This window comes from Myxine glutinosa, chromosome 5 (assembly GCF_964187855.1).
Source record: "Myxine glutinosa chromosome 5, kmMyxGlut1.1, whole genome shotgun sequence".
In the NCBI taxonomy this organism is placed as follows: Eukaryota; Metazoa; Chordata; class Myxini; order Myxiniformes; family Myxinidae; genus Myxine; species Myxine glutinosa.
Genome location: NC_136265.1, coordinates 52,368,880 through 52,379,861, shown reverse-complemented (window position 1 = coordinate 52,379,861; position 10,982 = coordinate 52,368,880). Strand labels below are relative to the sequence as shown.

The following is a 10,982-nucleotide window of genomic DNA, read 5'->3' as shown; positions in this document are numbered from 1 at the left end:
CTGTCGGGAGGGATTGGGGAGGGGGTTTGGGTAGAATGTGCCCTTCTACGATCCTTGTGGGTTTTTACAGTATGGGTTGCAAGAATCTACAGCTGCAAGATCTGTCCTTTGGGAGAACTGAGAAAGTTCTCCATCTCTTTTGTTGTGCAGAGGCACACCGCTTCCTATCAGGTACTTTTCCAAATACTTTTGGCTTCTGTCAGAAGCTTTGTTAACCGTTTTAGGTAAAAATCCTTATCGAGCACGCACGACATACGGAAGCTTGCCCTGATCAACATTGCGATCGCCATTGCTGCTAAGGGGTTATGAGCATTGTGCACCGAGCATTCTGGATTGGATTGCGCCATTTTGAAAGTCCTGTATTAACCACATTGCACTTTTTAACTCAACTGGACTATGTCCAGCTGTGTCTGTCGTCGACACCCAGTGTCTGTCGTCTGTCTGTCTGTCGTCTGTAAACAATACGACGTCTACTCTCTAAAAGTCACAAATATTGATGAAATTTGATGAAACTTGTTATGCAGCATCTTTAAGACATAAACTAGTTTGGGATTGCATTTGGGCGTGGCAGGGCGGCCATTTTCAAAAATCAATTTTTGTCAATCTGGTACTTCCTAATGTAGCTATAAGGCTGAAACTTGTTGTGTAGACAGGATGTAACAAACCTCAACACATATATTACGGGTTTTGACGATGTCCGAAAAATGACCTCGTCGTGACCTGACATGACTTGACCCATAAACATCAGTTTGGACGACGTTCAAGCTCTAAAAGTCACAAATACTGATCAAATTTAATGAAACTTGTGCCTTTTGCCACTTAAAGATATTTGAAAATTTTCATTTTTCTGGTTTCCATGGAAACAAGTTGGACATAGTGCATTTTGTTATACATTTCGTTTCTGGAGCAGAACTCAAATGTCACTTAAAACTCAATTTTTTCTAGTTTCCTGTTCAAACATGACATACCTTCAACATTACTGTACCTCTTTAGCACATATGTACTATATCGTTTGTGGTTCTATTATGCATATTCTAACCATATTGATATAGACCAGTTGAGTTCAGGTTCCCTGGAACCTCTAGTTTTGTTTAAACTATGCCAACTTCCACCTCTTTTTGTCTGCCCCCTCTTGGATCAGAGAGCAGTAATTATGTGATTATTGATTATTTGAAAACTAAAATGACCCAATTATGTGATTATTGATAGATTGAAAACTAAAATGACCCAATCCCCTCCAAAAAATCCGAAGGTAAATATTGTAAAGTGTTTGTTGTTTAATTGTTGTCGACAAAATCACAAACGTGTGACTCTAATGGCTTTGATTGCTTGCCATGTGTTCTGCATTCTTCATGTTACATTCGACTTTCAGAGTCCCATGTTTTAACGTTGGTTCTTTATTTATTTATTTATTATTTATCTTGTTTTTAATAATCCATCTTTTCCCCCCTCTCCACCCTTGTTTCTCGATGCAGCACCCGAGAGTGCGATATGCGGCCTGTAATGCCCTTGGGCAAATGGCAACGGACTTTGCACCCATGTTTCAGAAGAAGTTTCATGACAAGGTGTGCTTGCTGATGCTTTGCAAAGTGTGTGCACCTTTGCGAGGTCACACACTGATTGCTTGCAGACTTAGCGACAACTTCCTTGTGCGTTTAGTGAATGTTGGTACAGATTATAATTTGCAAAAACTCACGAGGAGTTTGATCTTGTCACGAGCAATCAACCAGCATCGTGGTGGATGACTCGACCGATAACGCGTCTGCACTGGATCCGATTCCAGAGGAATGAGCCAATGAATATATATTGCGTTTTTTGCTGTGCTGTATAGACTTTTGAAGCATTTCCTCACCACAACACATTGCCCTTATTTAATGGCCTCAATTATTCCAACCACCGTACATGCGGGAGCAGCCGGGTAGAGGGCGGTTCTGGTCCAAGTCTTTCTGAAACTAGCTGGCCTGACGTTTGACTGAAAATGATTTGAGCAGGAATTTCGAACTTATTCAGGGTTCCGACAATAACTAGCCTATTCTTCGTGAAATACACAGTGGGACCTTTAACATCCGCTGACGGCCCGTGCAGACAGACGAGGCATTATGCTGGATGTCCATCTGAGGGACATCACACATATTGATGCCTCACACAGTCCGGGGAAACACCAGGATGACAATTCCTGTTCAAGATTCAAACCCAGGCTAGACGGCTCGGAGATGGGTATACTCCCTCTAAGCAACCCTCTTAGCGACACTTAGCCCATGGTACATTGTTCTTGTCATCGGCTAATTGTCAGGCGTCGTCTCCAAATTAGTTTTGACCATTTGTTAACATAGTTTGGAGACAAAATTGCTTTGCCCATCAAACAAGCAAACCACTATTCTACTGTGACAGCAGTGATTGATTATCGCATCTCTCTTCTTCCTGGAGTTCCTCAACAATCCCATTCGGCAGGCACAAAGTGTGACTGCTTTCGGTTATTGTCACTTGACTTCATTCCCGGCTAAAATATCCAATCTTATTCATTTTAATGTTTTGATAACCCTCGTTCACATTGTGAATAGATTAGTTCCTGTATCCCTGAATGATTTGGTCCTTTGGTATGAATCCCCTCGTTCACGTTGTGCAGCAAACTCGACTTATTTTGCGAGGAACCAGGCTCCTTCGAATATCGAGCCTTTTCAAAGCACGTCCATCCACTCTGGGACTTTTTGCCTCCACACTTTCCTTTGCTTCTTTTGAAAAGCCTTTTAAATTATTTTGTGTCTCGGTTGTTCTGGACTCTCCATGACCTTTGCATAAGGTGGACTTTATAAGCGTTGGATGTAATATTATTACTATAATAACATGTACTGCATGAATGGTCACTCGGCAGGTTATTCCAGAACTGTTGGTTGCCGTAGATGATAATTCCCAGCCACGAGTGCAAGCACATGCCGCGGCCGCGCTCATCAATTTTACGGAGGATTGCCCAAAGCCCTACCTGCTACCCTACCTTGAGAGCCTCGTTTCACATCTTGAAGCTATCCTTGCCGTGAAGCTCCATGAGGTATGTTCATGATCGGAGCCTTGCGGGGAAAAGGGTGGGATTAGTATGTAACTTATTGTGACAGGGTGAGAAAGAAACAAACTTGAAACGAAAGAGAAGGAAAGGAACAAACAAACGGACATAGAGGTCAAACGGAGTGACAAAAACGTATTTAGGATTGGGAGGCGTGGAGACAGCAGGAAGAGCTCAAGCTGAAGGAAAGGTGGTACCAGACCGAGAGGACACTGATCTGTCCATGATGAAGCGCGGCAGACCGTGTGTTTCAGGCTCTCTTAGAGTTGTGCCAATGATGACATTTTAACCTTGAAGTGGTGATGCAGGAGCCATGGCCCATAAAAGACCCATACTGCATTGGCTCCGTATAAACATTTTGTGAGCCGTTTCGAGTCAAGCGTTTACCAAGGAATGACTTGTTCCAGCGTCAATATAGTTTGAACTTTTCTTTGGAGATAACATTTTAAAGGTTCCTTTAAATAAAGACCCTTCTGCATAATAAGGAACTTGTTTGGGAGATAGCTGTTTGAGTTATTTTGCCTTGTCCTCTTCCTCCCAGCTGGTGCAAAAAGGTTGCAAGTTGGTGTTGGAGCAGGTGGTGACATCTGTGGCCTCGGTGGCCGACACTGCGGAAGAGCGATTTGTACCTCATTATGAGCGGTTCATGCCACGCCTCAAGTATATTGTAGAAAACGCTGTGGCAAAGGAGTTCCGTTTACTGCGGGGAAAGACCATCGAGTGCATCAGTCTGATCGGTCTCGCCGTTGGACAGCAGAAGGTAGAATACTTGTCCACTTTCATCCGAATGAGCACGGCCACGTCGGACGCGGTGGCCAGTAATGTACCTGTACTCTTACATTTTTTTATTACATTTTTTAGCAAACATTTTCTTATTACATTTTTAGCATACATTTTTATTACATTTTTAGCAAACATTTTTTATTTCATTTTTTTAGCAAACTTTTTTTTTTTACATTTTTAGCGTAACTTTTTATTACAATTTTAGCATACATTTTTTATTATATTTTTAGCTGACAATTTTTATTACATTTTAGCATACCTTTTTTATTACATTTTTAGCATACATTTTTTGCATTTTTTATTCCATTTTTTAGCAAACATTTTCTTATTACATTTTTAGCATACATTTTTATTACATTTTAGCATACCTTTTTAATACATTTTTAGCAGACAATTTTTATTACATTTTAGCATACCTTTTTATTACATTTTAGCATAAATTTTTAGCATACTTTTTTCATTTTTAGCATAGATTTTTATAACATTTTTAGCACACATTTTAATTACATTTTTCGCATACATTTTTATTACATTTTTAGCATACAATTTTAGCATGCATTTTTATTCCATTTTTACTGCATTTTTAGCATACATTTTTATTACATTTTTAGTATACATTTTTATTACAATTTTAGCACATTTTTATTTCATTTTTATTACATTTTTTGCATACATTTTTAGCATACATTTTTTGGACATTTTAAAGCAAATTTTCTCTACATTTTTTTATTACATTTTTAGCATACATTTTTTATTACATTATTACATCTTTAGCAGACTTTTTCTATTACATTTTATCATACATTTTTATTACATTTGCAGACATTTTTATTACATTTTTATTACATTTTTAGCATACATTTTAAATTACATTTTTAGCATACATTTTAAATTACATTTTTAGTATACATTTTTTTTCCAGTTTTTGCATAAATTTTTTATTACATTTTAGCATACATTTCTATTACATTTTTACCACACATTTAAAAAAATTTAGCATACATTTTTTATTACATTTTAAAAATTATTTTAGCGTACATTTTAAATTTTTTAGCATACTTTTTTATTAGTTTTATGCCATTTTAGCATACCTTATTACATTTTTAGTATACATTTTTATTAGTTTTAGCATACATTTTTTATTACATTTTTAGCAGACAATTTTAATTTTTTAGCATACATTTTTAATTATATTTTTAGCATTTTTTTTTTTTAGCATACATTTTTTAATACATTGTATTACATTTTTAGCATACCTTTTCATTACATTTTAGCATACATTTTTAGCACACATTTTAAATTTTTTAGCATACATTTTTTTTTTACGACATTTTTAGCATACCTTTTTATTACATTTTTAACATACATTTTTTATTACATTTTTAACATACATTTTTGGCAAGTATGTTTTTTTTGTTTTTTTGGGATACAGAATTGAGGCTCGTGTAAGAGCTAACACATTGAACATGAAAACATGCACAGACACATAAAACATGCAATGAAGGGAGCAGGAGACAAGATGGGGAGAGAGATGGAAGCGCAACAACAGTGGAGAACAGGGACGTTGGTCGATCTGTGGAAGGGAGAGGGCTGGGGAGGAGGGAGGCATACACGTTATAAAGCAAATAAACACTACTAGGAATTTCAGGAAATAAGTTGGGGATTCAAAGAGGTGGATTTGGGGTGTTTTAATTGGGGTAGAAAAGATCAAGGTTTTGGATGGGGAAAGATAAGAGATCGTGTTGAACAGCTGTTTTAAAGACCTGGAGGGAGGAGTGGGATTGAAGAAAGTGTGGGAGTTTGTTCCAGAGGTGGGAGAAAAGAGGAATAAAAGATTGAAGGTGAGCAGAGAGTCTTGATTTTGGCAGTTTCAACAGAAGAAGGTTTCTGGAAGATCTTGTGGGTCCTGCAGGAATATTTGGGGGACAGAGCACACACAGACAGAGCAGAGGGAACAAGGCTGGAGAGGAGTCGGTAGAAGACAGAAAGACCACCAACCTACCTGCGGTGAGAGAGAGAGAGCAAGGCCCTCAGTTTTGCCACAACACCGGTTTTGCCACATGGCTTCAGAATCTCCGGAATGTTTTTTTGCATATCTCAAACATGACTCAAGGTGGACTTTTTTGAGTAATGGCTTCCTTCTTGCCACCCTACTGTACAGGCAAAAGCTTCTTATTGCATTTTTAGCATACATTTTTTATTACATTTTTATTACAATTTTTATTACATTTTTTTTTTATCATACATTTTTTATTATATTTTTAGCGCACATTTGAAATTTTTTAGCATACTTTTTTTTATTACATTTTTAGCATTTTTATTACATTTTTTATTACATCGTTAGCATACATTTTTCTTACTTTTTTATTACTTTTTTATTACATTTTTAGCATACATTTATTTATTACATTTTTAGCATACCTTTTTAGCCAGTAATGTACCTGAACCCCTTGGTGGAGAGATTGTGCCCTTACATCTGAATTTGTTTTAATATTATGAGCTCACCTGGACCTTAGTCTGAGCTTATGTCATCGAGCAGTGTACATCGGTAAGTTAGTGAGTGAGTCTAAGCACTCGTTATTGCTTGCACCAAACACACAATTTCAACGAAACTTGGCCAAAAGCTTAATATCTGATACTGAACGAAGGTGTATTGGGCGCATCAAAATCTGCGTTCATTAAGGGGGGTCTACCTCACTCCCTTCTTTCCTAAAAATGTCGGTATTTGCTTTCTTCTCCGAAACTACACATATGATCTTGAAGAAGCTTGACTTCATCCTTCATCACCCGTGATGTACCAAAGTTTGTTCACGGCGTTAAAAAAATCAGGGTATGCGGGGGTTAGAGTGACTGTTGCTCCTCATTCAAGTGAGCATCAGGACCGGAGGTCCTATTTTTATTATGAGTACCCCACATGCGAAGCACAAAGCGGTGTTAAGCAATTGGTTCACTCTGTCTGCAGACATCAGTTTATGATCGAGGAACAACATCATTTCAATTGAATGTTCTATTTTGAATACAAATCAGAAAACGAACCTCTCGTTTAGCATTAATTTGGCTCTGAATTTGCAAATTGTTATTGTTTGGAAAATAACTCTTCCCATGTCCTCTCAAAATTGCGTGAAGTAAGGTCGGTGTTTCATGAACTCTAGTTATTAGGCCCCTACCGGTTTGGCCGGAGGGGACTGGGTTTGTTCTGCATCTGTCCCACCTGTGGTTTCAAGACTTCCCTCCCCCCCACACACACCCCCACCCATACTCTTTAACATATTAAACTTAAACTTGGTACATGGCTTAATTATGATAAGTTACAGAAGAATTTTGAGTTTTGGGGCGTTTTGCCAATTTTTCATGGCCTCTTGCGGTGTTTCACACAGTTCATGCAGGACGCGGCTGATGTCATGCAACTCCTGTTGAAGACTCAAACGGATGCCAATGAGCTGGAGGATGACGATCCACAGGTTGGCTTTGAATTATTTTTGGAATATTCTTGAACTGAGATTTTTTTTTTCCCTTAGTTTATCTGCTCTAGTTTTACCTTTTAAGTCCCTCCTCTCATCCCTCTTCCAAACTCATACCTTACCCCTCCCCTTCAAGCTCACTTCCCAATCAGATTGCAATTTTGGTGCGATGAGTGTAACATTCAGACGTTGAGCAAGGGGGAAAGTGGTATTAACTCTTCTTTTCGTTTGAATGCAGAATGTGGCTACAGATTAGCATCGGCTCTTGCAGGGTTACGACATAGACGCCCATTTTAACGTCCACCCGAGGGACGGCGCACATCGATGCCTCACCCTACATGAGAAGCACCAAGTTGACCGTTTAATAACTATGCAGAGATTCAAACTCAGACTAGATGGCTCAAAGGCGAGTGTGCGTACCTTTAGGTTATGCTGCCAGGCATACACATCGATGCCTCACCCTACATGCGGAGCAGCAGGACAGCAGTTTATATCAGTGCTGAGATTCGAACCCAGGCGAGCCGGCTCGGAGGCGAATGTGCGCATATTTCAGCTATGCTGCCAGGCATACTGGAATTGATGATCCCAGTGATTTATTTATTTTTGCAGATTTCATACATGATCTCAGCCTGGGCACGCATGTGCAAGATACTTGGCAAGGACTTCCAGCAGTACCTTCCTGTGGTTATGGGCCCACTCCTCAAAACAGCCTCCATCAAGCCTGAGGTTGCGCTTCTCGACGGTGAGACTAGTTGTATTCACTGTTAATGCCGAGCTTGTTATGATTATTGACGTTTTTCATTTAAATGTTCATGGATGAATAAACCTCGTATTATTTTCACGTAACAATTAACAAGGTTCTGTAACGCTGTATAATAGTAAAAATAAACGTTTACTGTACGTTAAAGAATGCATAATAAGTAGGGATAATAAGCCGCCCATAATAAGCCGCCAGGGCAGATAGCGGCGAGGTAATAAGTCACGTGTCAATAGTAGTGTGGTTCCTACTTTGGTCTGTCGACTTGGCTAGCAGTGGTCTGCTAGGGCCTTGGTAGCTTTGATAGCAGGGGCTTTCTCATGCCTGAAGGTTCTGCCAGCTTATTTGGGCCTGTAGACTTTTCACGCTCACACAGCCAACATTCAAATGCAGCTCGACAAGAAGCATAAATAATCATCCGGATGACGTGGTGTGCTGGAATCACGTTTTCACAGGAACACACTCACCCAAACAATTATCTATGAATCTTCTTCACCATAATTGGTGTACAGCAGACTGCAATATACACTCTAGTTTGCTCTACCATCTTACACTCGCATTCGAGTCGACGTTGTATGATCATCATCGGCCGTCTATGAAATGTAATGAGAATCAAAGCTTGTGATATCTCACCTTGCACCATCGCACGTTATCGTTTAGTCTATCAAAACTAAAGTGATTGGTTGTTGTCAACCAAAATTGACTTCTTCTCGTACCTGCATGGAGTAACATTGTGTTGTCCAGAGCAGCTTTCACCATTCAAAGTGTGGGTCGTTTCTCGTGCAGCTCAGGACATTGAGGATATGCAAGAGGATGAGAGCTGGGAGTTTGTGAACTTGGGGGATCAGCAGAGCTTCGGTATCAAGACGTCGGGTTTGGAAGAGAAGGCCACCGCCTGTCAGATGTTGGTAAAATACTCTTCCTTGGCACATCACCATGTTAGCCTCGTACGCCATGAAAACACATGTCCATCTCCAGAATTTCTCCCAACATGGTGCTGGGTGTTTAAGCGGGGTGCCAAATGCGGAATGTTTTTGTTTTTACCGTTGTATTACTGCAATAAGGATGCGGCCTTTTTATGCAGCCCCAACGTGTGTCAATGATGTCTTCTGGTGTTTCTACATGCATGCAGATGAAGTCTTTTGATATCCTGTGCTTTGCGCGTCTCTTTGACTGATCCAATTCCACAATCCCATATTACATTCCACACGATCCCCTTCCCATCTTGTTCTCACCTCTCCCCGCTTCCCCCACCCTCATCTCCGAATCCCCTCCATTTTCTTTCCAATCCGCTCTGTTCTTCCTCCTCTTCAATTCCCCTTCCTTAATGCACACACCAGCCATATTTTCCAGTGTGAATAATAACATATTTATATGTTTCCGCTGTGCGCAGGTGTGTTACGCACGCGAGCTGAAGGAAGGGTTTGCTGAATACACCGAGCAGGTTGTGAAGCTGATGGTGCCACTGTTGAAGTTCTACTTTCATGACGATATCCCTTTTTACTTTCATCGGATGCGCTACGCAGGCCGCTGGGTGTCCGCATGGATACAATCGTACGAAGGTTCTCAATCCCTCGTTTGCGATTCCGTTAGGACGTTTGAGTCTCGGCCAGTGGAAATGCACGCACATGCTAAATGTGAATCCGGATCCACGCGCGAGTCATCGGTCGTGCAACGAAATCTCTCAAAATAATGGAGCTGTCGTGCCCCCATCTGAAGATGTAGTTACCCCGTGCACGGGAAGTGAAGAGTGGGTTTAAGCAATCTGTTCCCCTGTCTGTCTGTCTGCTTGCAGACCCCGCCCATATCCGGGTCCCCCCCCCCCCCCCCCCGACTACGTGGGATAAGGCGTTCCATGAACTCTGTAGTTGCAGGAAGTTTTTCACGTTTATAAATGTGTATTTATTTATTGCATTTCTGACAGTAAAGTATCGCTACAAGTTGCTCGGCAGATTGCTTCAGCGTGAAGCGTCTGCAGCTGTTGACAACCTATTGCGCGCCGGTGGCAGAAACGTCCGTGTGTAAGTGATTCGGTTGCATGCATCAAAGTTTCGCAACTTGTTTCGCTCGGCTGCAACTGATGCACACCGAGCTTTATGCTTGGTGAGGTGACTGGTTTGCCTTTATAAGAGCAATTCTCAAAACGTACTGCACTCTGAAATGTGCTGAGATGACTTTAGTAACATGTTATCAGTAACGTGCTGTCATGATTAGGAAACAGTAACTCGACTGGCATGATTTACTTCATCCTGAAATTGCTTCATGTTCACCTTGGTGCATGCAACGTTTAATACAGAAGACAAAAGCCATTCACTTGCATACCTGTGTGTCTAACGGTGTATTTTTTAGCTCGACTATTGACCACCCTCTTCTCGCTTTAATTACCTCCGCCACCGAAGGTGCTCTGAGGTTATGTTTTCACCCCTGTCTGTCTGTGAACAGAATATCTCAAAAAGTTGTGGACGAGTTGTTACAAAACTAGGTGTATGAGTTGTTAGATGACAAGAACAAGCCAATTAAATTTTGGTTCAGGTTCAGGTCCGGATCCGGATCAGGCATATCGGTAGGATACAAAACGTGAACTATTCATCCTGGTGCAGGTATGCTCTCTAGTTTTATGCATGTTGCACAGCAAATGAGCTTATGAGAGCTTCCCTTGACATCCTGTGAAACGTGTGCGCTCCGCTGCGGCCGAGTCATTGCCCCTCCTGCTGGAGTGTGCGCAGATCCGCGGGCCCGAGTACTTGGCACAGATGTGGCACTTCATGTGCTCGGCCTTGATAAAGGCCATCAGCACGGAGCCAGACAGCGACGTCCTCTCTCAAATCATGGAGTCATTTGCCAGGGTGGGTGTTTGCTTCCTGTTTCTCTTTGCGTTTTGTAGATATTTTGCAGGAAAGTCTTTGCATCATTCTACCAATGA

At 40.8% G+C, this 10,982-nt stretch overlaps 1 protein-coding gene across 3 annotated transcripts in view; it reads left to right on the top strand.

The window, feature by feature from the left end:
- Nucleotides 1-10,982, top strand: part of IPO5 (importin 5) — a 72,225-nt gene that overhangs the window by 39,030 nt on the left and 22,213 nt on the right. For all 3 annotated transcript variants that reach the window (XM_078778064.1, XM_078778063.1, XM_078778066.1), the window contains 8 exons: nucleotides 1,476-1,565; nucleotides 2,873-3,046; nucleotides 3,600-3,818; nucleotides 7,219-7,302; nucleotides 7,912-8,044; nucleotides 8,846-8,967; nucleotides 9,453-9,549; nucleotides 10,733-10,905. In XM_078778064.1, coding sequence (XP_078634190.1) covers nucleotides 1,476-1,565; nucleotides 2,873-3,046; nucleotides 3,600-3,818; nucleotides 7,219-7,302; nucleotides 7,912-8,044; nucleotides 8,846-8,967; nucleotides 9,453-9,549; nucleotides 10,733-10,905 — 1,092 coding nt within the window. The remainder of the gene's footprint in view (nucleotides 1-1,475; nucleotides 1,566-2,872; nucleotides 3,047-3,599; nucleotides 3,819-7,218; nucleotides 7,303-7,911; nucleotides 8,045-8,845; nucleotides 8,968-9,452; nucleotides 9,550-10,732; nucleotides 10,906-10,982) is intronic.